Source organism: Ostrinia nubilalis, chromosome Z (genome assembly GCF_963855985.1).
Source record: "Ostrinia nubilalis chromosome Z, ilOstNubi1.1, whole genome shotgun sequence".
In the NCBI taxonomy this organism is placed as follows: Eukaryota; Metazoa; Arthropoda; class Insecta; order Lepidoptera; family Crambidae; genus Ostrinia; species Ostrinia nubilalis.
The window spans coordinates 23,390,119-23,418,087 of record NC_087119.1 but is presented as its reverse complement, the minus strand read 5'-3'; the positions used below and the strand labels follow the sequence as shown (position 1 = coordinate 23,418,087).

General features: G+C 35.6%; 1 protein-coding gene across 1 annotated transcript in view; it reads right to left on the bottom strand.

Moving 5' to 3' along the window:
* Positions 1-13,770, bottom strand: part of LOC135087201 (uncharacterized) — a 45,373-nt gene extending 31,603 nt beyond the window's left edge. Inside the window, exons 1-4 of the mRNA XM_063982041.1 lie at positions 13,249-13,770; positions 12,764-12,990; positions 12,502-12,715; positions 10,015-12,291 (exon numbers count right to left, since the gene is read on the bottom strand). Of these exons, the coding sequence (XP_063838111.1) occupies positions 10,015-12,291; positions 12,502-12,715; positions 12,764-12,990; positions 13,249-13,770 (3,240 nt within the window). The remainder of the gene's footprint in view (positions 1-10,014; positions 12,292-12,501; positions 12,716-12,763; positions 12,991-13,248) is intronic.
* Between the last annotated feature and the right edge of the window lie 14,199 nt (positions 13,771-27,969).

Genomic DNA, 27,969 nt, shown 5'->3' with positions numbered 1-27,969 from the left:
AGTCTAAACAAATAAAGATAATTTTGATTTGATTTGATTTGATTCGTAGGTCAGTTTGGAATATTCTAGGGCTGAATAAAGAAAGCCGTGAAAAGCTATTATTAGACGATGGTATTGAATACGGTGTTTGTTTATTAAATACTATCTTTTGCCTGCGGCTTCACCCGCTTCAAATTTAGTTTGTCAGAGATCGTCATAAATTATAGCCCATATGTTATTCTGGGTTATAAACAATAATACTGCAAAGTTTCGTCGAAATCCGTTCAGTAGTTTTTGCGTGAAAGAATAACAAACATCCAGACATCCTGACGTCCAGACATCCAAACTTTCGCATTTAATATATTAGTAGAAAGGATAATATTAGTAGGACACCTACGTCTCGTACGGATGCCTACGTCATAACATCTACCTGCATGCCAAATTTCAGGGTCCGTGGCCGAGTCCCCCTGTGTTCGACGCACCCGTGGTCGACGCCCCCGGTCAGATAGAAGCAATTTTTAATCAAATGTAGAGTCAGTCACAAAAATATTTATAAACGAATAAATATTTATACTGATTGTACAAATAAATGTTTAATATTATTTTACCATAGTGATACCTAAAAATGTTTATGTTAACCTATCATATTTTATCATAGGTTTTATTTACCTATAATAACATGTAAATCGTTTTACCTAATCAAAATAATTGTAACAATCAGTCTTTAAAATAACTCTACTCTCTATACATTTAACTAACTACAAATAAAAATTTTAATTATAAAAGTTTTAAGTATTTTTAACAAAAAATTAAATACATTATTTTAAATAGCGTCAAACATGCATGGTTTTCGTTGACTGTACTTAGTGCAAAAGCCGAAAAAAGTATGATATTAAATTTATTTTAATCTGGGGCTTCAACCACGGGTGCGTCGAATACTGGGGGACTCGGCCACGGACCAAAATTTCAGCCCGATCCATCCAGTGGTTTGGGCTGTGCGTTGATAGATCATTATGTCAGTCAGTCAGTCACCTTTGAGTTAATACAATTTAGATTCTTATTCATTTTTCATAGTGATGAAATTTTGAAATTTTGCTGCGAAAAGGTGATAAGTGAATAGGCACTTACAGGCCAGATATGTACCATTCTAGACTGCATCTCACTTAACACCAGGTGTGATTGCGGTCAAATACTTACCTTGTCTTGCATAAAAAAATGTCATCAGTCAGTGTCCACTACATGTTTTCCTTACATGGAATCGCTTGCCAAGTGGCAATCTCCACTAACGAGCTTTTGGAACTTATCCACAAACATTTCTAGCTAATTCTGAGCTTTTTATCGAGAACTACTTTATTTACAGCTAGGGACTGGAATTCGCTGCCTGCTGCTGTATTTCCTGAACACTATAATGCGGGCGTTTTCAAGGCGAGAGTGAATAGGCACTTACCATGCTAGACTGCATGCGATTGTGGTCAAATACCTAAGTACCTGCCTTTTCTAGCATAAAAAAAAATCTTTTTTGCTATTTAAAAATCTATTAAATTATGACCGAGTCATACCAACGTTATGGACAAAAATCGTGCTTTATTTGGTAGGTGGTACGGCTTGTTCTCAGTCCGGCTGGCCACTACTTACAACAATGTTAACATCTTAAAAAAGTTAAAATGGAAGTAAGATAAGGAGTTCCTTTCGTGGTTCCAGATTCCAGACGCGCCGTGATATACTTTATCGACGTCAAAATGTATGGGCGAAATCGATAAAATGGCATGATAGCCACTTCGCGGCGCGCATCCTAGGCCTACAAGTGAAGCTCGTTTCCATCATGTGAAATACACGCCAATATCGCGTTTTTTTAAACACTATAAGTATTGATAAAATTGACTGTCGCTAATTGGTCCCAACTACATCCTCATTTAAGGCCGGGTAGCAGAGAAAATGGCGAAAATGAGGTTTTCATTTTTCATTTTTGAGGTACTAAACAGTAAAATTAAAGGCTAAGATTTTTATTGGGCATAGTTGAGGATATTTTCTAGGGCTATTAACGGATGGAAACACGATTTGATGAAGTTGACTCGATAGAATATATTCCCAAAGTTACCTCTATTCGTTTTCTATTTATGGTTTTATTTTCAAAATAAGCGATTTGAGATTCTAAATCTTTTACTAAATTAAAGTTCAGAAATAACTTGAGGGCTTTTAACGGATGAAATTTTTATATTGCGTCTTATTTAGTTACTATGTTAAAAAATGTGGAAAAAATCGTCCATGACGGCTTGGACAATCTCAATCAGTCGCGCGGTGGCGCTTACGGAGGACGGACGCGTGTCAGTTTTATGGCCGTGACAGTTCGCGATTTGTCAATATTTTTGACAATGATGACTTTGATGAGTCACAGTATAATAATATCAGTGTTACTGGAGAAAGCTTAAATTTTTGATAATTAAGAATTATCAATTTTGTCTACCTATTGTTTAAATCGTTCGCATCCTTTTAAACGAAGACTACTCATGATACATAGTACATTCCTCAAGTATGAGACAAAACCAATGAGTTAAAATTACATTTTAATAGTACCTACATACAATCATCTTATACTCTTTAGAAGAGTACACTGACACAAATAAATAATAAAAAATACTGTCTAAGGTCTGTAGCTAAAGGTCTAAGCTGTAAGATAGAAGAATCTTCTACCCAAAAAGATGGCAGATGCAGCAGATGTCAACGGATTTAAAACTGGAGTTCATATGACTCCTTGTAGACTTGAGTGTCTAGAGCGTCCCTTCCTCCACCATGCGTAAGAATTTTCAAAAAAATACTGTCTAAGGTCTGTAGCTAAAGGTCTACGCTGCAAGATGGAAGAATCTTCTACCCAAAAAGATGGCAGGTGCAGCAGATGTCAAAGGATTTAAAACTGGAGTTGATGTGACTCCTTGTAGAATTGAGTGTCTAGAGCGTCCCTTCCTATACCATGCGTAAGAATTTTCACAAAAATACTGTCTAAGGTCTGTAGCTAAAGGTCTAAGCCGTAAGATAGAAGAATCTTATAGCCAAAAACATGGCAGATGCAGCAGATAACAACGGATTTAAAACTGGAGTTCATGTGTATCCTTGTAGTTTTGAGTCTCTAGAGCAGTGGTTCTTAACCTTTAAGTCATGAGGGACCATTTTACCAAATTTCTGTCTTGTTAGGGACCACCTCATAATCGGTCAAAACCAGTTTGACTGCAAAAATCAGTTAAAAGTGGTTTTGACCAAGGTGTGCAAGTGCACATCGTGGACCACTTGGAATGCCTCCAGGGACCACCAGTGGTCCACGGACCACCGGTTAAGAACCACTGCTCTAGAGCGTCCCTTCCTCCACCATGCGTAAGAATGTTTCAAAAATACTGTCTAAGGTCTGTAGCTAAAGGTCTAAGCTGCAAGATAAAATAATCTTCTAGCCAATAACTTTAAAACTATACTTTGAACGAATTTTGCTATTAGTGGACAAATTTCTGCTCACGATGGACTAATTATCTGTTATAATCTCGACTCTCTAAAGCACAACATTTATAAAAATTTTGCTGCGGTAATGCACTCCAGGTAACAGTATGTGATGCTCATTGCTCATAGTGATTTTCGATACAGAGCCCCGTACATACGTTATACATAAATTATGGAAAGAAAACACCCAGACCAATACAAACAAATATGTATGCAATTTTAGTATGATATTTTTATTTATTAATAAACAAAAAGACTGAACAAAATTGATGCGTGTACTGATTAATGTAATTAACCACATGCAAAGCTTTGTGAATTGCAACAACTATAATTTATTATCCAAGCTCTAAATAATCGCTACTACGAGTAACTGATCATAAAATGTTTTTCCAATCGCTCAAGCTCCCGAGGATCTACCGATAGGTCGGGTGACGTAATCTTGAAATTCTTTTAGCCGGCGCGGAACTTCCGGAAGGTCGGGTGACGCCACGCCTCTTTGAACCGTGTTTACTTTGGCAGTTATATTCTATATTTATTCGATTCTAAAATATATTCCCAAAAATTTTGAAAGTTGTTTTAATTTGTATCACTTGGATATGATTTGTATTAGAAAGTGCTGTGAGTGTGACGCTTGAACGGAAGAAAGTCAACCTAACCTAACCAACTGCGTATTTCTAAACTGCGTATTTCTATACTGTGTAGCCGCGAGAGCTCTTTGGCGCGCTGTCTTCGGCGAAGTATTGCGCGCGCAGATTTTGACAGCGCGAAATACCTACTTTAGCAGAAATACCAAGCCTTAAACTAACCACAGACTAATTGACCATTGTTTGCAGTCCATCAAATAATCAAATATATTGAAATACTTGTCATGCTCAATTAGCCAAATTTAATTAAGTATTTATTGTGATCATTCGTACGATACGATACGATACGATAGTGCTCACCCAGCCAGGACGAGGCCTGCTCCGGTCAAACCGGCATACCAGGAGGCACGATTTTAAGGAAAGACACGCTCTGGGATGGGAGAGGACGGCCGACTAGCCGCTGCGTCTTTAAACCGCAACCGGTCGACCACAACCAAGTAGATATGCATCCTGAGCCTGGTCTAGGAAAATAGGTAAAGACGGGTTATCGTTGATAGGACTGAGCGTTGATGCGATGAGATGGGCGGTCCGGCCTTTGGTGAGATGTCTTGGTTCTTGTACTGCTGCTAGAATATCTTCATTTTTCTCCTGAGGTCTGTGTTAGGTAGGTACTGAGTTTTTGAAGTCTTCTTCTTTGTTTACATGTTCCGGGTCAGATATTTGTTTTGCTTCATTTCTTATTTCTTTGTGTCATAATTGAGTTTGTTCACTCTTTTCTATTTCTTGGATAGTAGATGTTTAAATTTTAGTTCCATTTATCCACAACCTCTTAAAAACTTGACTCTTGTTTTTTTTTTTTTACTAATTACTACGGCGATAACTGTGGTTTTGGGATTTTGTCGTCTTCTTTGTTGTCTGTTTTCCCTTGGTCAAATATTTCTTAAATCTATTTTTTTTTGTCTTGGGCTAAATAAATCTTCTCTCTTCGATTATTTGATTTGTTTGCACTTTTGACTATTCCGTCGATATATGTGGTTCTGGGTTTTGGTCGTCTTTTTCGCTGTCTTTTGATATTATTTTTCAATATCTAATGTTTCTTGTGCTGCTTTTCTTATTTCTTTTTATGGTGGGTTAATTTAGTCTTCTGTCTTTCGTTTCTTGGATAGTGCTTGATGCGGTAAGCGGACGGCGGGCCACTAGAAACGCGTTCATATTTTCCTAACATTAAACGATTCGCCTTGGTGTAATCTAGTATGATTTCTTTTTAGTTCAATGATCTTTATGCAGGGTGATTGTTACATTGAGTTTCTTCCTTCCTTTCCATCAGGTTTTTATTTCTTCACTGTTTCGTGGATATTTTTTTTCCGTGGGTATTTTTAATTTCTTTCACTAATTAAGTTATTTTCCGATGTCTTCAAGATATCCATGAATTGTCTTCTTGAGGTAAAAGACAGTGCTAACTGTCTCGTTGGATTAGGTTTTTATGCTCTTGGTGAAAGAATGTATTCTCATTGAAAAGATCTTATTAGATTAAAAATTTCTGGTTGAAATCCGTTTTCCGACGAGGTTATAGAGCAGAGCTTGTTGAGCTGTATGTGTACACTGTAGGTTCACCTTAAATTGTTTGCAATCTGTAGTTTCTTATTGGAATACGTAGTTTCTGCAATCGATTTGAATATTTTGTGGTTCCTATAGGATTTCTTCATTAAATAGTCAATGGCAAGGTTTTGGTTCCAGTTTTTGAGTTTTCTTGCTATCAAATAAGTTTTTTTAGGCGGAGTATCTTTCTTCTGTCTATGATGAAGACCTTTTCCAAAATTCCTTGACCTACTCTGTGCATTTAAGTCTCTTAAAACTGTACTATGTTCGGTTACTCTTTCAATTTTCCGATTCCGGTAAGCTGATGTTCTGTTGATAGTATTTGTCTACGCATGTGTAAATATGGCAGTAATCCTGATTCTTTTAGGCTCAAGATTTCTTTGATGATTTTCCAGGTACCTAGTCTGCTATTTGATTGCTGATTCACTTGTTTCACCGCTAGGTTTATATCTCTCGTTAAAATGTACAAGATCTTGTCTGGTCGCTTTTTGATCAACTCTGGGATACCTACATAGGTTCGTTGATGTGGTAAGCTCTTTCTCAAAGTAGATATTTTCTATCGCCAGGTAGTTTGAAAGTGTATGCCTTCGTTTTTTAGCTGTAGAAAGGGGCTTATAACTAGAGGGTTAGTGAATTATGACTATGGTGTTATTGTATTTTGCATTGTCAAAGCGTCAAGTCTTTTGTTTTTAACATGCTTTCAACAAAATGTTAGTCGGGCCACCTCTTTTTTGTATGGGTTGTACTTTTGAATGGTTTACGACATGCACATGTGACTATTAGTTGTTTTTGCAAAGCAAAGGATCTCTGTTGTTTCAATTTTTTTTGTGTATTTTGGCAAATGTGTTTAAAGTGTCCATCTACTAATGTTAGTGCAATAGTGAAGTTAAATTTTATTGCTTTTGGAAACTTTTTATGGCGACCAGATGTTGACCTTTCTTGGTATTCGCTTTGAAATTTTGTGCAATAGATGTCTTTTATAGAATGTTTTTGGTGAAAGTTTTGTAGGGATCTTTCTTTGTTATCGATTATTATTTATACCTACTATAATGACATGCAGGAAGCAAAATACATGTAGATAATAATATGTAGAGTACATGTAGAATCTGTATGTATCAAAATTATTAATAAAAAAGTAAAGTTTATGGACCAAAAGTTAGAGCTTTTCATTTGACAAACTATACGATCTATGTTACATATTTTTAAGTGAAAATACTAGATCATAATTATGCGTTCGCTTTGGTGCTTTTTGGCAAGGTAATTGACACAAAATATTTTATAAACAAAGAAAGATAAGGAAAGATCTCACCGGGTTTCGTCGGATTAGTTTTCTAGGCTTTTAGCTTAGGCGCTGTGCTGGTCACTGTCACCTACTCGATGCTTTTTTCTCACCTACAGTTTTTCTCACACAAAATTTTTCATCTATAACCACTATTTTTTGCACATCTGACTATATTAATAGTTAATCGCGACTATGTTTTCGGGTAATTCACTGTTAGAACATTTGGGTTTTACCGTCGCGTCGGCGTCAAACGCCATTTATAGGGCTTTGTAAGTGCCTTTTAGGGTCGGACCGTCTGGAGCGCACGTGTTGCGCACGTCCACTCCCCAAGGCTGCCCAAAACGAACTCAAGTATTTATTGTGATCATTCGTAAATAATTTATTGTAAGTTCGGAAAACTTTAAAGCAAAATCGCGCGTGGATGGAACCAATAACTGGAAGTAATGAAAAACCCGTACAGTTTTTGATAGAGAAATGCCATCGAGGTAGAGAAGGCTACGATAAATAGGTAAATTAATTATTATTACTGAATAGCAAATGGATTCGTGCATCAAAAATAAATTTTATACGAAACACTAACTCAGAGTTATGTATTATAAAAATTAAACTTTTAGAACTTTTAACATTTTATTACATTTTTATTAGTACATTTATTTTCTCTCTATGTGTTTTTCTTCTGTAGGTACTTTTTGTCGAATAAAATAATACATAATTCTATTCTATTCTACATAATTCCTACCATCACCTATTAAAATGATGTCTCATAGCACCGCTTCCAAATAATGTGAGGGAGAGGAGGTAATTATGATTAAGTTCTGTGATAATATTGCTCACTTTTGTACCTACAGAGTATATCGATTTCGATATCGGGAAAATTTATAACGGTGCAGCACTAAATGTCCTATAGAATTGAACAGTCGCCAGTCTGTACTTGATGCTGCCATAAAATGGCAAATTGTCTTTATGATTTTTTACCTTTTTGCTAGTGGCATAATGCAAAAAATCCTTAGAGAAAAACGTTTTTTGATGGATAGATCTGCTGGCGACTGGTAAAAAACATGTACACTTTGGTATGTAAAATAACCTCAATGAAAGATTTCTGAAGTCGATTTCGAAGTCGACATAATCCGATTTTTTAAGTTTGCACTGTTGTAAAAATAACGAAGAAGTCTGGAAGGAATGCTGAAGCCGATTTTGATAGTAACTGAAAGTGTGTCGTTTGAGGTACGGATGTTTTAATAAATCTAAATATCCCCCTGTAGATGTGCAAAAAATAACACAATCTTAGCTCCTAAGCTACAAATCCTGTGATAACTTACCCGTTCCTCAATCAACAATATTCGTGATGACATCGAATTATATTATGAAACTAAGATTTTATCTTGTTAGGGGCAGTTTAGGGGTACATTGTTATTTAAGTAATAACCTCGGTCTACCCTTTGAATCTCTCCCCTCGAACAGTTTGGTAACGTGGAATTGACATAACTTAATAAGTTCAGACGGCGCGATTTCGTGGCGGGCGCAGTGAGTTGCACTAAAGGCATTGGGAACTCATGCATGACGCATTTTAATTGTAGGTACGCAAAAGATTTTATACTGGGTGATTTGTAATCAGTATCCAATGTTTTTTAATAAGATACAGGCCTGCGAGCCTAGTGCAGAAGCATAAAGTTTATTTATTTATTATTATGTTTGTACGCTTTGGAGCTCACGGGTCAAAAGTGACCCGGTCCTATATAAGGCTTGCGTGGGGAATGGGGATACAGATCCAACACGTAGAGGCCGTTTTAAGCGCAAAATAATATTATTATTAAGCTCTTTAGAACAATTTAACAACACAAAATCGTGTTATTTCTCGCGAAAATAATATTGAAAATATTGATAGGCTTATTTTCGCGTACCATTATGTCTATTGTTTAACCCCCTTGGGTCAAAGTCGAATCGAGGGTGTACTAGCTTAGAAATAAAAGCCAAACTCAGTACACGACGGGTTTATTACGTCACCACAATCGGTTAGTAACAAGTAGGATGGTTAATGTGAACGGTGGTTCAAAACCTTTATATATGGGTCGCCTAAAACTTCGACACCGCGATGTAAGTCAGCACAACGCCATCTATTGACAGTCTTGCGAACTAAAATGTCTTAGAATCTACGGAATGTAACTAATTGACTGGACATTGACTTATAGACTGTTCTTACATTTACCGCCCACTAAGGACAAATTGACATTTTGTCCTTCTAAATACGGAACCGCCCACTATGACCACAATGGTAAAAGTAGGACACATTATACATATTATCGCAAAACCAGTCAAATAACATTTAAAAATACCCTATTAACACATATTACAATTAACAACTTATCGCCGTATCCACCATGACTGTTCACATTAACTCTTCGAAATTAAGATTTAAAATATAATACAATTTAAAATTGTGTAAACAAAAACATCATAAAACCACATAAACCCAAACTCTTCTTAAAACAGTAAAATACAGGTAAAAGTAAATAATAATTACTTTTGTATAATTTGATAAAAATGTAAAATAAAATTGAAGTAGGTAACAAGTTCATTCATGCATGATTTTTACTAGTATGTACCTACAAAAATTTAAGATAAACAATTTCACTCAGTTACCGGCAAAATACACAATTTGTTAACAGATCGTTTGATTATAGAATTTTTGCATTTTAATGTAACCACTCTCGTAATTCCGTCACGACCGGGGTGCTCTTCGATAATTTTAGCATACAGCCAACGACATGGGGGAAGACCGTCCTCTTTGACCAACACAATATCTCCTATTTTTGGTTGAGGCGCTTTCGTTGACCATCTGTACCTGTGAAAGTATTGGTTTAAGTAATCTTGAGACCACTTTCGCCAAAATTCCTGACTCATTCTTTGTGTGTATTGCCACCTTCTGAGTGAGGTTACATTTGAGGTCTCATAATTATAGTCAGGTGCCGTGACTAAAGCCTCTCCAACTAGAAAATGACCCGGAGTTAAGACGTCTAAATTTTCTGCATCCTCATTCAGTCTTGACAGAGGCCTAGAGTTTAAACATGCCTCTACTTGTGCCAGTACCGTCGCCATCTCTTCGAAGGTTAAAGTGGAAGTTCCAATCACACGTTTTAAGTGGTGTTTGACGGACTTAACTCCCGCCTCCCACAATCCCCCGAAATTAGGTGCATGTGGCGGAATGAAGTGCCAGGTCGTACAATTATTGGCTAAATTTTCGGCTATTTCTGCCAAGATGCCATCCTTTTCATCCGCAAAGAGTTTTCTTATTTCTGTGGTGGCCCCTACAAAGTTGGTACCGTTGTCGCTCCAGATATGCTCACAACGACCTCTTCTTGCCACAAACCTTTTAAATGCTTGGAGAAAGCCCTGAGCTGTGAGATCACTAACAGCTTCTACGTGAACGGCTTTCGTGGACATACATACAAAAAGGCATATATATCCTTTGTACGATTTGTGACCACGACCCCGAGCAGTACGCATTTGGATGGGCCCTGCAAAATCCACTCCACTGTGTTGGAATGGACGAGCCGGTTTTGCTCGAACTGAAGGAAGTTGGCCCATAAGCTGTTGGTATGTGCGTCCGCTGTTTTTCACACATTCAACGCACTTTCTGACGTGAGCTTTTATCAACTGCTTCGCCCCTATAATGAAATATTTATTTCTTATATAGTTAAGTGTCAGCTGTGGTCCACCGTGCAGAGTCTGATTGTGTGCATCGACAATAATCAACTTGGTCAGTGAAGAATGTTTTGCCATTATTATTGGATGCTTTTTATTTTCCCTTAAATCAGCTTCTTCCAACCTTCCTCCCACTCTTAATATATTGTTCTCGTCTAATATCGGATTCAAACTTTTTAATCTACTATTTTTCTGAATATTAAATTTCTTATTAATTGCTTCTATTTCTTTTTCAAAATGAATTTCTTGATCCTTTTTTATGCATATTTTTAGTGTTTCTCTTAATTCTTCTGATTTTAAATATCCTTTATATTGTTGATTAGACTTTGATTGTTGTAAATTTAAAAATCTCCTGCAATAGGTTAGAACTCTAATCAATTTTGTTAGTGATGAAAATTTTTCCCAAATATCAAAAATGTTTTCTTCCTTTTTTAATGTGTGTACCTTTACTGCTTCCATTTCTGTTTCTATCTCTGTAGGCTTTTTATATTCAACTTTTTTAGATCTAAGAAAACTAGGACCGCTGAACCACAAGGATTGGTTTATAAGATTGGCAGGAGATACTCCTCTCGAGGCACAATCTGCGGGATTTTCGCTAGTTTTCACATGAGACCATTGATAGGGATTCATAGAGGTTAGTATTTCTGATACACGATTCGCCACAAACACTTTCCATCGACTAGGTAAACTGTTTAGCCAAGCCAAGACTATGGTCGAATCGGTCCACGCATGTACGTTCGAGCTCTCTATTTTCAATACTCTACCGACATCTATCAGCAGTCTCGTAAGTTCCACAGCACCACAGAGTTCCAATCGTGGAATAGAAACTTGCTTGATTGGAGCTACCTTAGATTTTGCAGCAATCAAGGTTACATGCACTATACCGTCAGAATCTATGATGCGAAGATACACCACCGCAGCGTATGCAATTTTAGAGGCATCGCAAAAACCGTGTAATTCACGCTTCACATCATTAGCTCTGGTTTCAACCCATCTAGGGATTTTCACATCCGTTATACTCATCAATTCATTTCGATAAGCACACCATTCCTTCATTAATTCCTTAGGTACTTCTTCGTCCCACCCAATACCTGTAATCCACAACTTCTGTATCATTGCTTTCGCTAATATGATGCATGGCGTAATCCAGCCCAATGGATCAAATAAGCGAGATATGTCGGCAATGATTTTCCTTTTTGTGATAGGTAGCTGTAGATCTGGAATATTAACCTTGTAACGAAAATTATCAGCACGTCTCTCCCAGGTTAGTCCGAGAATTTTCATTATTTCGTCCATTTTTATATTTATTCTTTCCTTAGATTCCTGATTTCCATTCTTTTTCTCTTCTTTCTTTTCCTCTTTTTCTATTAATTTCATAAGTTGTTCATCGTTACTTGCCCATTTTTGTAATTGAAATCCTCCTTTCCTAAGTAAACCTTTCATTTGACCATAGATTTCCATACCTTCATTTACATCCTCGCATCCACACATGAGATCATCCATATAAAACTTTTGAGGCACTAATTCAGCAGCGATAGGATACTCAGTGCCCTCATCTATAGCGACTTGTTGGAGAGTTCTCACTGCCAAGAATGGAGCCGACGCTGTACCAAAGGTAACTCGGAGATGCTTGTAATCCTTAATGTCTCCACTCTCATCTCTCTACAACAGTCTCTGGAAATCCGCATCCTCTTCATGGACCTTTATTTGCCGGTACATCTTCACAATGTCAGACGTCAAACAAATTCGTGACAGTCTCCATTGTATGATGAGATATCTCAGATCTGGCTGTATAGTTGGACCGACCAAAAGATTGTCATTAAGGGAGACTCCATTTTTTCCAATCTGAGAAGCATTAAACACTACTCTCACTTTAGTGGTGTCTTTGTCCTCTCTTATTACCGCGTGGTGGGGTAGATAAACTGATTCATTACGGTTTACATCGGGTTTCTGAACTTCAGTTATATGTCCCAGCTCTATGTACTCTTCAATTACTTCCTTATAACTCTTATGAAACTTCTCACTTTTTTCGAATCGCCTTTCTAAACTTTGAAGTCTTTTCTCTGCTATATCTCTTGTTTTTCCCCTCTTACAATCAGGATCTTCTGTTTTAAAAGGTAACCTAACCACTTACCTTCCCTCTTTATCCCTTGTTGTAGTTTTTGTAAAAATCTCTTCACATTTTCTTTCATCTTCCGTGTAAGTCTGTTCCTTTGTTAAGTCCATTCCTGACTCGATTTCCCAGAATTTTTTCAATAATTCATCCCCTTCATGTAATTGACAATGTAATGCCACTACACTTCTAGCTTGGTTGACTGGAGAGCTTACAATCCCAGATAAAATCCAGCCTAAACTAGTAGCCTGAGCAACAAGTGTATTATTAGGGGTTTTACGAATGCCTTCCTGTATCACTTGACTATACACTTCCGCACCTAATAGCAAATCGATTTTGTTAGGACGGTTATAATCAGGGTCCGCTAATTCAATTTCTTCGAGTCCTGCAAAATCTAGCTGACCTACTTGTCTATTTGGAAGAAACGAAGTTATTGATTTTAATACGTATGCCTGTATAGTGAAGTGTTTGTCCGGATCTGATCTCGATTTTATTTTAAAACTAACCATAGCCTTGGAGACTAAGCCATTGTCTCCACCCAGACCTGAAATTGTGCCATGTATAGGCGACTTTTTCAACTTCAGATCAATCACGGTTGATTCAGTCACAAAATTTCCCTCAGAACCTTGATCTAGTAAGGCTCTTAAAACCTGATTACTGCCATTCCTCGACTCGGCATTGACTAGCGCCGTAGCTAGCAACACCTGATTCACATTTCCTGTCGAGAAATTGCATGCTACAAAAGCTGATGATTTACCAGCATTACCTGCTTCACCTTTAGGCCCAAATCCCCTTGAACTATCCTTCCCGTCCGATTCAACATTAACACCATTCGTGTGTGGACTGTAATTTTCTGTACCCGTAGGATGTAGAAGAGAGTGATGGCGACGGTGGCAAAGCTTACACTTCAGCTTATTCTGACAAGCTTTCGCCCCATGGTTGGCTCCCAAACAGTTGTAACACAACCCACTGGTCTGAACGAAATTACGACGTTGGCTGACATCCTGACTCGCAAACTTACGACACATACTCAGTTTGTGAGTCTCAGAACAAAATTCACATTGCGATTTAGTCACATGAAGAGCTTTAAACTTTACAAAATTATGATTATGATTCGAATTATTGTTAGGATTATTATTGAAAGATTTATTTGAAATTACTTTTGGATCTAAAAATTCAAGTGCTCTATATCTATTGGTTAAGAATTCTTTAAATTGTTCAAAAGTTGGAAGTTCTTCAGATGACGTGCTATCAGTTATATTAAATTCCCACTGCTTACGTGACTCACTGTCCAATTTTAAACACAATATATGTATCACAATAATGTCCCAATTAGAAGTATTTATCCCCAGATTGGCTAAACAACTCAAACAATCGTTAGTCGTATCAATCAATTCTTTTAAGCCACTAGCAGATTCAGTAGTTATATTTCTCTGACTAAGTAACCTTTTTAATATAAAATGTGAAAGGTAACGTTTATTATCATAACGAGATTCTAACTGAGTCCAACATCTCTCGTAATTTGCTTCCGAAATAGGTATTTGTCTAAGCAATTGCTCAGCTTCACCTGATAATGAACTCTTGAGATAATGCATTTTTTGTACATTATCTAACTTAGCATTATTATGGATCAATGATTTAAATAAGTCCCTAAATGTGATCCACTCAGAATACTTTCCTGAAAACGTAGGTATTACAATTTAAAGGAGTCTGCTTTAGACGTTCCTTGAGGAGATTTTTCACTTGCATCAGCCCATTGTTCTCTCTCTTTATTAAATTTACTCAAGTAAGTCTTAAGCAGTGTTTTGTACTCAATATAAGTTTCTTCTGTTAAATCGTACACATCGTTTTCATAGTAATCTGTATTTTTTAACTCAGCACCATATGATTTTATAAATGTTTTGTGCATATCAGTAAAATTAGACCATAATGTTTCCAAAGACTCTAATCGAGTTTGACAATAATTTTCGGTAATTCGCACTTTCGGCGATTTCTTAAAATTTGCTAAAGCTTTATTAATTCGTTCATGATTGTCCATTTGTAAAATTAGATCAGACTCCATTTTGTTAATTTGATTATTTTAATTTTTAATTGATGATAAAATTATAATAAAGATTGTAAAAAAAATATAATGTGTATAAATGTAAATAGTTTTAAAACCAAATCTTAGACTAAGTTCATGCAAAATTTACCGTGAAAATTCTAAGTGTTTCGAAACAAAACAACTCTATACAAAATCGGGCATGGATTCCCCGTCTGAACCAATTTCTCTTAAAAACTAACAAAAGCCTTAAAGTTTACTAACGAAATATTCTAAGTCCATAAAATTTACTCGCAAATATTCTAAGTTCCAATTTTCATACAAACATTACTTGCACTGATCACTAAATGTTAAAGTTAATTCTTCCTTGTAAATAAAGTTCAAATTTCTATCGCACTGCACTGATAAAATAAAGAGCACTCACAGTTTTTTGTCCTTTTCACTCACACGTGTGACGTCAGCCTTACGTCGTCCTTGTCTTGCTCCTCCAATTGATTCCCGATCCCAATCCTGACGGCACCTTCTCATCAGCACCGTCTCGAAGTCCAAAGCCGGATTCACCACCAAGCTCGAACTCCTGCTGCAGCAGCTCCAACCCTCGGAGGCTGTTCTGCTTCCTCAACCAGGAACCACAGGAACCACCACCACTCCTAATCCTCCAAAAACTGCGCCCTTATCTGGACGGCTTCCGGGATAGGTCTGAGCAATACCTATCCGACTCGATGGACCATGTTTAACCCCCTTGGGTCAAAGTCGAATCGAGGGTGTACTAGCTTAGAAATAAAAGCCAAACTCAGTACCTCTAGTAGGAAAAACTTTCGAGTTCGTTTCGTTGCGTATTCAAAGTGTCATCGAAAAATTTTGTATGAAAAATTAAACAGCGCCCCCTAGGGCGGCTATAATATAGGGGGCGCTGTTTAATTTTTCATACAAAATTTTTCGATGACACTTTGAATACGCAACGAAACGAACTCGAAAGTTTTTCCTACTAGAGGTACAGTACACGACGGGTTTATTACGTCACCACAATCGGTTAGTAACAAGTAGGATGGTTAATGTGAACGGTGGTTCAAAACCTTTATATATGGGTCGCCTAAAACTTCGACACCGCGATGTAAGTCAGCACAACGCCATCTATTGACAGTCTTGCGAACTAAAATGTCTTAGAATCTACGGAATGTAACTAATTGACTGGACATTGACTTATAGACTATTCTTACATCTATTATATTAAGCTTTGCAGTTAACTGTGTGTATGTATTTTTCTATGAACGAAGCAAATTATCCACATGTGCCAATTTTGAATGCGGATAAAAATAATTAAATGTGGAAAAATAATATTGTTTTCTTTACGTGAATTCATTATGTTACTGAGTCTAAGTCGCTCCTAATTTGTATACTTACTAATTGCAAAGTCACTCTGTATGCTCTTACAAAAAGTTAGTCATAGTCATAGTCATAAATGTTTATAGCATCATGTTGGTACATTGGGATCGTATATCGTTACATCGTATGTTTCCAGAATAGAAATGTATATGTTACGGTTAATGTGATAAATTGAAAATTATTAATAATAACCGGTTATTATGAATAATTACCGACCGTCGCGGTAAAAGTGATAAATTAATCACATTTAACAGTGATTATTTAATAATTCAACCTTAGTACTAACAAAATTCATAAAAGAGAACAACATCTTGTGTACGTGCTCGTGTACAGCCAAACTTTTGAACGTTTTGATATCATATATTAATATAATTTGGCATAATGAGTTTGGAATGTTTCTTGCATAATATTACTTTTCCATGATGCCTATAACATAATGTTTTGATTTAAAGTGAAAAATAGGTTAAGGTGCGGCGGCTAAGCCGCCTATTTAGTTTTATACACACATAAATGACCTCATATTAATCACATTTACCAAATCATGCGGTAATTATTCACAATAACCGGCGATTATTCATAATTTTCACATTTATCACTTTGACCGTAACATATACATAAAAGTACTTACCTTAAATAATAATAATGCCAAAGATTAAGGTCCATAAGTAAGTAAAGTAAGTAAGTCCACTGGGGTGCGCCAAAGTTCACCTAAATTTTCAACTCCGAAAATTGGAAGTCCGAAAATGTTGTTCCTAAAATTTTTCATCCTAACAATCACAATTCCTAACTACTCTGTCTCTAATGTTCATAATTCCGAATCATTCAACTTCATAATGTCTTTAGCAATAAACATCTATTATACTTTTATTTGTTCTCCTAGATTTTCTAAACATAACCATATTTTACACTATTATTCAAAGTCAGTAGGGGTTCCCGCGGGTGTCGTAAGAGGCGACTTAGGGACTACACATCAAACAGAGAATGGGCAGCAGCGCTCTCTGAAAAACATCAATCTTTTAAACTGCGATCTCCAACCCGCCTGCCTAGCGTGGAGATTATGGCAAAACCCTCCACTATAGTGGAGGAGGCTCATAGTCCAGCAGTGGACTGTAAAGAGCTGTTGATGATGATGATGATGATGATTCAAAGTCATATCTTTATTGTTTAGATTTCTTTCTTTGACGATAATTATATTAAAGTTCAAGTTTGTTGGCATTAACACGTATACTTGAGTCCCGCTCCAGTCATTCAGTCAAGTTCCAGAAACGAATCGGTCCTATTCATAATTATTAGTTTAGGTTAGGTTAGAACTGTGACCACAACGCACCAGCCGAGCGAGCGAAGCCAGAGTCCCGCTCCAGTCATTCAGTCAAGTTCCAGAAACGAATCGGTCCTATTCATAATTATTGGTTTAGGTTAGGTTAGAACTGTGACCACAACGCACGAGCCGAGCGAGCGAAGCCAGAGTCCCGCTCCAGTCATTCAGTCAAGTTCCAGAAACGAATCGGTCCTATTCATAATTATTGGTTTAGGTTAGGTTAGAACTGGGGCCTTACGTTTCATTCGCGAAGAACGTACTTCTGTACGTAGTATTTATTATTATTCTATGGTATTTGTGAAAATATTATGGTAATGTTTAGAGATAAAAGTGTTATGATAAAAAACAGTAGGAGTTTAAATATATTTACATAAATGATATTATTAATTACAATTTTCGGAAATATGAGTGTTATGAACATCGCCGGTAGCACTACAAATAGTATGAATGAAAACTTTAGGATGAAAAATTTTAGGAAGAGTGATCATTCGGATTTAAAATCGTTAGGAAGAACAATTTCGGGTAAATAACTTTAGGTGAGCCAATATGGACCCTTCTTAACTACTAGTAGGTAGGTACATTTCTCAAATAAAAACAAGGGGACGTAGGACGTAGGAGTTCCAGCTTTTCCAAACAAATGAAAGATGCGAGCACTGATAAATGTGACATATTTCTCACACCATAATAGTAGTACAACAACCATTTTCTCTAAGTACCTACTACTAAATTAATTCTACAAGACTCTTCCAGGTTTTAACTTTGAACTCGGGTAATGTCAGTACTAATCAGTTAACAATACTGCAAAAACCGCCTGAAAGGTAATGAAGCCAATTTCCCTTACGATTTTCATCAACTCATTTTACAGCGTTAAAAAGGAAAACAGGTAAAAAAACATTGTACTCGTAAATCCGCCGGGTTGTAGGCGAATATAAAGCAAAAAAATTATTTTGTGAGAGGAATTAACTTAATTTGAGAGGATGAAATTTGCTCTGCCATATTGTTGGACAAGTAGATGAGTATTATTATTTATAGTTTATTTACACTTAGGTTAAGTAGGTAGGGTATTTTAATAACTTTACATTCGGCGGCATTGATGCAAATACAAAATGATTTTAATTATTACGTGCACTATTTATGTGTTGAGCATAACTATGAAAACAAAGTCGTTTATTATTAGAATAGTATTAATTGCGTTTATTGGTATTCTCTTTCATGATCTATGATCTATACATATAACTAACATGGGTCCGAAACACTTTTCATAGCATTTTGTCCATTCAGCATGAGGCACCTCCAAAGCATGAAAATGAAATTTAGCGGACAGCTGCTGTTTTTTATTGATTCCCGTTGAAAGTCGTAATAAATCTTCGCGCGAAAATTTTCGCTCGTCAATTCCAAGTTTTTGTGGTCAAGATTATTTTTAATTCGCTTATAATAATAGAAAACGTGCTCAATTATTTGTAAAAAGTTTTAATTAAGGTACTTTTCATTAAAAGTATCAGATTTGGTCTAACATCACGTATGTTGTCAAGGCTCACAACTTAAAAATTTACAAACTTAGTATTACAAAATCAATCAAAGGTTAATGACCGTAGAAAAATAATACCAGGTGATTTTGTTTAGCCACCCCATGCATTAAATAGGTCAAACAAAGTGCATTACAAAATTAAAGGTTTTGTCACAATGGAAGTACATTCAGTACTATCACGCCCAAGTAACAGAAGCTTCTACCTTTGTTTGGAGGAAACTAATAATAATAAATATATTAATAACTTTTATTTGGAGTCAGTTTTAGTCGGTCTCTTTTGTTATTTGTTATACATTAATAAATTGTCACATCCAAAAAATATACTTAGGCTGAATTGGACCACCTTACTGTACCCGTAACTATTGTTTTTTGTATTTAGTTTACAGATATTTGGACGTTTGTTATAGTAATATTATTATAGGTGTACCGTGGTCATTAGATGGTGTGCCTCGGAAAATTAAGATTATCTTATTTTTAGTATGTGAGTAAGGATTAGACTAATAAAGGTAATTACTTAAAAATTTATTTACTGTATTGTATTGTACCTCCAAAATCTTTCATTTTCCTTGATGTACCTTAAATGCAAAAAGTTAGCGGAACACTGCCCTACCGTATCCAATTCTACTACGCTGTTACTGTCTTTGAGGGATATTTGTCCGACGTTCTAACCCCACGTCATTATAATGTTTATTACAAGGGGGTTAGACATATAATTGGTTGTTTTAGCAAATGAGGGGTGCTACCTGGGGTGCAAAGGTGATTCATCTATGCATGAGTCATGCACTTACAATTTATGCCTCTTGGAATAGATATGTTGATGTGATTGCAGTTCGTGTGACTAAAGGGTATTTTTGGTTGGAAACCATAAACCACTACTCATACCTGGCCCGTTTCTGAAAGACCTAGGTGACGCAGCAGAATTAGGTACATATTAGAATTATAGCAAAGTCCAGGCTTCATGAGTTTACATAATAAGTGGCTGACATTTTTAAATTATTCGCGGACGACTGGTTGTCTATAGACTGACCGATTGATAGTTTTGAAACTAGGTATTTATTGCTCTAATGCAGGGCAGGGGTCTCCAAACTTTGAAGCCTTGGGGCCATATTTTTTTTACGGTAAGTTGCAAGGGCCATAATAGTTTTAATTTTTCTGCCCACCTATGCAAGCGTCGCGGGTCGGATTGATGGCAGTGGTGGGCCGAATTTGGCCCGCGGGCCGTAGTTTAGAGACCCCTATTCTAATGTCGTAGTAATCGAAAACGTGCCCTGCAAGTTGAATCCACAATCGTCAATGTTGCTTTCGAGTGAAACATTTATGTCAGTCTTTTGTCCAAAGTAGTACATAACTCGTTTAATACAATAGATCTGTTTTATTATGACCATGATTGATATTCTTGGAGTCGGTGCCAGCCTGCCAAATGCCAAGCTCAAGAAATGCACTAAACAGGCCAGGCAAATCGCTGTTTTTGCAAATGTTCTCCAATTGGCAATTGGTGTTACAGTGTTTTAATTACACAGATGCGTAATTTTATCCTCTACTAGCTTTTGCCCGCGGCTTCACCCGCGTGAAATTTAGTTTGTCACAGATCGTCATAATTAAAGCTTATATGTTATTCTGGGTTAAATAAACAATAATTCAAGTTGTATCTTCCTGCACATAGCGGCCGCCAGCGACTTCGTACGCGTGGATCCCGTTTTACCCCCTTCATCTATCTTTCGCGGTTTAGATTTTTTCATACAAATGTTTTTTCCCGCTAACTCCCGTTCCCGTGGGAATTTTGCAATATCCTGTTGTAACTAAGCTTTGAGTTTACTAAGGTACATGCATGCCAAATTTCAAGCGTCTAACTTAAGCGGTTTAGATTTTTTCATACAAAAGGATTTTCCCGCTAATACCCGTTCCCGTGGGAATTTCGGGAATTCCTTGTTGTAACTAAGCTTTAAGTTTATTAAGGTCCCTACTTGTAAAATTTCAAGCGTCTAACTTAAGCGGTTTAGATTTTTCATACAAAAGGATTTTCCCGCGAATTCCCGTTTCAGTGGGAATTTCGGGAATTACTTGTTGTAACTAAGCTTTAAGTTTACTAAGGTACCCACATGCCAAATTTCAAGCGTCTAACTTAAGCGGTTTAGATTTTTCATACAAAAGGATTTTCCCGCTAATTCCTGTTCCCGTGGGAATTCCTAAGTATACTATAACCTGCCCAGGAGTATAAAGAATAATTGTACCAAGTTTCGTTAAAATCCGTCCAGTAGTTTTTGTTTCTATAAGGAACATACAGACGGACAGACAGACAGACAGACAAAAATTTTACTGATTGCATTTTGGCATCAGTATCGATTACTAATCACCTCCTGATAGTTATTTTGAAAATATATTTCATGTACAGAATTGACCTCTCTACAGATTTATTATTATAAGTATACATAGATTACAGTTTAATACAAGCTTTATCTTGATATCTCTAAAATTGGTGAAGTTAAAAAACTAAAACGGCTCTCTAATAGAAACTAAGCACTACTTACTCATAAACTACTGGGTCAAACTAAATATTTTTTTATGAGACCAAATTGCAAGTATCTCCCATCGAACAAAAAAGAATCACTCAAACCGGATCATAATTCTTTATGTATTTGGGCAAAATAACAAAGTATCGTGCAAACTGCCTGCACCGTAATAGTTAACAAATACCAGCCAAGTGCGAGTCGGACTCGCGCACCGAGGGTTCCGTCCAAACCTGTAGGTTTTGTTATAGCTAAAAAAGGTACTATAGACCTGAGTATTTGATATGAATTTCAATTTAGGTAATACCTCTACGCGTTCATGAGGAAAGGAGTAGTAGTAACTTTAAAAATGTTAAAAAAATATTTTAAAAATACTACTTACTAGATCTAGTTCAAACTAATTTTCAATTGAAGTTTTCATGGTAATGTATCAAATGTATGTACATTTATATTTTTTTAGTTGTATCATTCTCTTATTTTAGAAGTTACACACTACACATTTTATTTATTTACATAATTATTTTATACCCCCACACGGATGGGTTTGATGAAGAAAAAATTTTTAAGTTTCAGTTCTAAGTATGGGAACCCCCAAAATTTATTGCTTTTTTTCTATTTTTGGGTAAAAATCTAAATGCGGTTAATAGAATACATATTATTATGACATTCCAAGTTTCAACAGTACACTATTAGCTCTTATAGTTTCGGAAAAAAGTGTCTGTGACATACGGACGGACAGATAGGTAGACAGAAATAACGAATCTATTTAAGGGTTCCGTTTTTTGCCGGCTATCGAAGCCTAAAAATGCTCATAAAATAAAACTACTCAACCAAATTTAAAAAAATACCAACAAATGGCCGTAATCGGCGTACATAAAAAAATCCTCCTTTTGTTGAAGTCGGTTTAAAAATCTTTTTTCAAAAGAAGCTGCTATTTTAAATGCTCTAAACTAAAAGAATAAATTAAAAAAAATCAATGAAACCATCGTCAGAACTTATGTATGGCTTTATAAAAAAATGCTGTACCTATTAGTTTAAAAACAATTATTAATGGTTTTGACTGGAAATATACATAAAAGGATAAAGAAAAAATGCAAAAGCGTGGATGGTGAAGGTGGAGGTGGTGGGAGCCGGCTGGTATCGATCCAGCTACCTCTTGCATGCCGAGCGAGCGCTCTACCATCTGAGCTACGGCTCCTCGTTCTAACGCGACGGAAAACGGCATAGCATTCAGCTTTGTGACGTCATCACTTCAGCTGAATATATACGATTCTTTATCATGGAGTAAAAGTAATGCTTTGGGGGTTATTTAGGCGCAGTGAAGTACGTATATTCATAAGGGGTCATCCATAAAGTACGTCACACCTAAAGGGGGGGGGGGGGGGAGGAGATCGACAAAGTGTGACATGGTGTGACAAGGGGTGGGAGGGGTCCTTAGTTTCGTGACATCACATTTTAATTGTTTCAAATATTTAATATAATGTTGATTTCATAAAAAAGTACTTAATTTAAATGGAAATAAAACTAATTTCGGAACTGCTGTTTTATTTTAATAATTTTTCGATGTGAAATTGCAAAACATGTGACGTCACACTAGGGAGGGGGGGGTCTCAGAAATGTGACCACCTGTGACAAGGACGGGGGGGGGGGCTCAAAAAATCATGAAATTCGTGTGACGTACTTTATGGATGGCCCCTAACCTCCTGTAGTGAATTTATATATAAACCTTATAATAAATCGCCAAGTATGGCTAATGAATGAAACAATTTGTTAGAGGCACGGGCTACATTTATGGATTTTGCTGGATCAATTAGGTTACTATTTATAAATAAATAAATATCCTTGGACATTTTCCACTGCGCCGCTAGCCCCAAACTAAGCAAAGCTTGTACTATGGGTACTAGACAACGGATATAAACATACTTAAATACTTTTTTTTAAATACATACTTATTATACATAGAAAACACACAGACCCGTCGGTAATTTCTGCCCGGCCGGGCATCGAACCCGCGACCTCTCGGCATAGTAGTCCGTTCTGAACCACTACACCAAACGGACGACTTTCGTAGTAGGATAGAAAAATCGTAGCGAATACTATACTACGGATGTTTTTCGTAGCACTTGCAGCGAAAATATTATCAGTTTGTTTATTTTTTCTACTGAATATTTTAAAATTATAAGTAATTTAATTGTTGTTATCGTCACAAATTAATTGAAAATAAATAAATTATGATGATGTGAATGGCAATAAAATAATTTTAATATTTTAAATAAACCACAGAAACTGATAATTATGGAGAAGAAGTAGAAGAAAAAATATTTATTTGGTACTAAAAATAGAATGATACAAATAAATAAATATAAATAAATGAATGATAATTATGGTGCATAGAATAAAAAAAATCAAACAAAGAAGTGACCAAGGGAGCCCAGAACACTGCCACCTAGCTGAATGCTCGAGAACAACTACTAGGCTGGCTCAGCGCAGCCTGCTATTTTTAAGAGCAGTGTTGACACGGAATCTAGAACTAATATTGTCTGATAGAGGACTCTGGTAGATAAAATTATAAAAAAAAAATACCAAGTGCGTATCGTGCCACGCGCAGTGTAGGGTTCCGTAGTGTCGTTAAAACAATATAGGTATTTCAGAAGCAAGCAATAATTTCATCTAATAATTATTTAATATTTCTCCTGAGCATTTTTATTCTGTAAGAAAATTTATAATACTTGAGTAAAACGACTATTACTGCTATTACTCTTAAAGTAACTGTATCTTAACTGTTATAGTTTTCCTTGAAAGTTCTTAAAAAGCACTATTATTATGATTTTTCCAGATTTTTAGAGGGACGCCCTACTCGAACAAAAATTGGCACTTTAATATTTTGCAAACGGATCCCTAAATCGAAAAATAGTCTTATAAAGTCTTAGAATCGATATTATTATTTTCTGATCCGTAGCAGGGGTGAACAACTCGTAGCGAAAACTTGATATTTTTCGTAGCACTTGCAGCTGCTATACTTATCAGCTGAATATATAATAATATACATATTACCATAAATACATAAAAACAAATTAAGTTATTTAAACAAAAATAAAATGAATCCGAAAGCTTTTCATAATGACTGAATGAATTAATTCTATTAACGTTAAATTTTCCAAACTAAAAATTAATGATGAAAGCTATGCAAATACATGAAGTTTGGCCCATAAACATAACAACCGAAAGTGAATTGTAAGTCTCATTTCTGGAGAAACAATTCAAGACACACAAATGCCAAAAACTTCGCAATCACGAGACTCCTGCGGGAACCTACTTAGGTAGGGAGTATGAGTTGGCGCGTGATTTCAATAGATGGCAGTGTGCTTCTTTAGATCGCGCAATCATTTGATTTTATGAGAATTATAAGATCTACTGCCTGTCTGCACCTTCTATAATCCGTCCTAGATTCTGACATAATATGTCATCATATATATAATATATATTATAACAGTCAACAATTAATATGTGACTTGAGACTTATAGCCAATTTTTTGAAGGCTCCTCCCTGGCATCAAATGCCAAGAGTGAGTCTTAGAAACATTTAAACTGTACTTTAGTATGTCGGTAACAAAACGGCATGCTAATTGTGTAGGTACACTATGCGGGAAACTGATAGAGACGAAGCGCGAGCACGCACATCGTAGTATGGGCGAACGCACAGCGAAACTAACCAAAGTGCATGTTCACACCATACGTCTCGGTCAATTTCCCGCATATTGTACTTGCGCTATAACACGATGGAGTATCCTCACTCTATAAGTATGTACCAGCTGCATCTTAGTGCTTGTTCCTCAGGCAATCACTAAATTAATCGTGTACAAAAAGGTAAAAGATAGCAATTTTTACATTATTACCGTAATATGGTAAATTATTGTAACAGTCGTAGGTGTCTGAGATGTTTGTGATGTGAGATATCATTCTAGAAGTCATTGGAACGGCTGCCTTTGATGCCTTGACCGTATTGCTGATCCAAAGTGCTGTGCCAGTACAGTAGATAGTGCCAGTTGGTAGGGTGCAGGTACATTCTAGGTTCTATTCTAAAAATAAAATGCACAGAATACCACAAAAACATTTTATTTCTTAAAAGAATTTCAATCAAGATATAAACAAAATTATTTAAGCAACAAAAATAATTTACAGGAAACGTCTTGTTTACTATAAAATATATCCCACTTTTAGCTCTAGTGTTACATGATTTATTTAAAAAAAAAATATTGTACAGCTTACATAATCACATAATAATAACGTTACGTTCTTTTAGTTATTTTTTGTTTATAATATAAGTTTACAAGTATTTATAGTATCTAGCATCTTTCGACGCATGTACATTATATACCGAACGAAAAAATTGCATTTTTAAAATGCAAAAATGATATCAAAGGCCTAGCCTTTAATATATTATAAAAAATAACTGAAAGATGCAACCCTACGCCCGATTGGTACGGTCAGTCGCAGGAAACTCTTCATCTTAAATTAAATACTCATGAGTAACTCAAATTAAAAAAAAATGATGGATGTAAAATCTAAATCATTTCCAAAAGTCTATTATATAGATTCTATGCAACCCCAAATTTTCTAAGAAACAAGTATATTACAAATAAACGGAATTTAATTCCTTAACGAATTTCACATTAATAAAACAAGATACATACAAATATTAACGAGAGAAGGTTCATATTTTTAAATGAATAAATTTTAGTTTTATTGAACATTAAAAATAGTCGAAATTGGGGCGCATTGAAACGTGATTAGTTCCTTGCAACTGACAAACATACCATAATATTCATTACAAGATGGCGATGGCAATAGCTATATTTAGTTTATCATGCCAAAATTCAATTTCAAGCCGCTCACTCTAATGTGATATTAAGATATTAGTAAAAAAATGCGATGAGGCTAATACATAAAAGAGAACTTTAGCATTACAATATAGTTTACAAAACCATCATTAATTAAGAGATTTATTTTAACTGACAAACTATAAATAAATTTCACTATAATACAATAAAGTTATAGACTATGTAGAGAAAAATCAAAGAAAATAGTTTTTTACCCTTTTTATGAAAATTAAATAATAACCAGCGATATAACACTGCTCTATTCTGTTTTGTCACTTTTTGTCACAACTTCACAAAGCTGAAACGAAAAGAGACAAATAGGTCATTGCAAACGTGTATAATGATCGATTAAAATTCACAAAAAGGGCTGTAAAAATTTTGGTATAGCCGACATTTACAACTGAATCCTCATCTGAGCAAAAAGGTTTGATTCGATTTAGATTTAAATAAAATAACTATGTTACAAAATGGTATCGCATTTAAAAATATATAAATTAATTATTGTTATGAGTATACAGGACGATTCTTAATCAGGAACTAAACAAATTATCTGGTACGATTTGTATGCGGAAGGATTTTTCGATTCTCGATTTTATAGGTCAATTCGATTTTCGAGTCTGTGTCTATTATGTCTATGTTGATTAGAACAAAAATTAGCCCTGAAGTTATTAAATTAACTAAAAATAACCCTGTATTGACTTCAACCAATAGACAGAAACTAAGTTTGTTATAAAATAAATTAATTAAAACTAAGTATATGTAACGGCAGGTTTGTTATAATTTTTTTGACAAATCGTCAAGTTCCACATAGTACGGATAAATAATAACAACATAGGTGAATTTCAGTCAACCCAAGTACTTGTGTATCGCTTTAAAAATACCTAATAAACATAACAAACCGCCTGTATCAACAGTCGAACTTAATTCTAAATAACAAATAAAACTAATCATAATCACAAACGAATCAGCGACGCTAAAAAGTGATAATTTCTCTACATAAATCATCGTTTAGGGTCCGTGTTACGAAACTACACTCAAAATTTTATTCGATCTCTTGCACAGATTCGGACCCTTGCTTGATATGAACATAATATTCAAACCAATTATAGTACAGAATCTTAATTTGACATGGAATCGTATTCTAAGCGTGACATCGTAATAAGGGCCTTTATATTGTGATTTGGGTCCGCAAAATGTGTCAAGATACAAAAACTCACGTAGACACCGTAATTAAGTGAAATTATTAATTATTTCAAATGTAAGCGTTCCAGCACGATACTTGCAGCGTTGACTGGTTGAGGTGCATTAGGCACAAATAAAAATCCAGAAAAAAAAATCTGTTTTATTCGGTGTCTACCTTGTACGCAAAATTATACTGCAAACCACAAATACACGGACATTTCAATACATTTCACAAACAAATATATTGAAATCAAGCCCAATAATTGCACGGTGTTATCACAATGAAACAAAATTATATTAAAGGTCTTTAAACAGACCTGTTCACATAAATAAATAATTTTCCATATGGAAAAATGTACCAATACAAAATTGGTATTAACTAAAT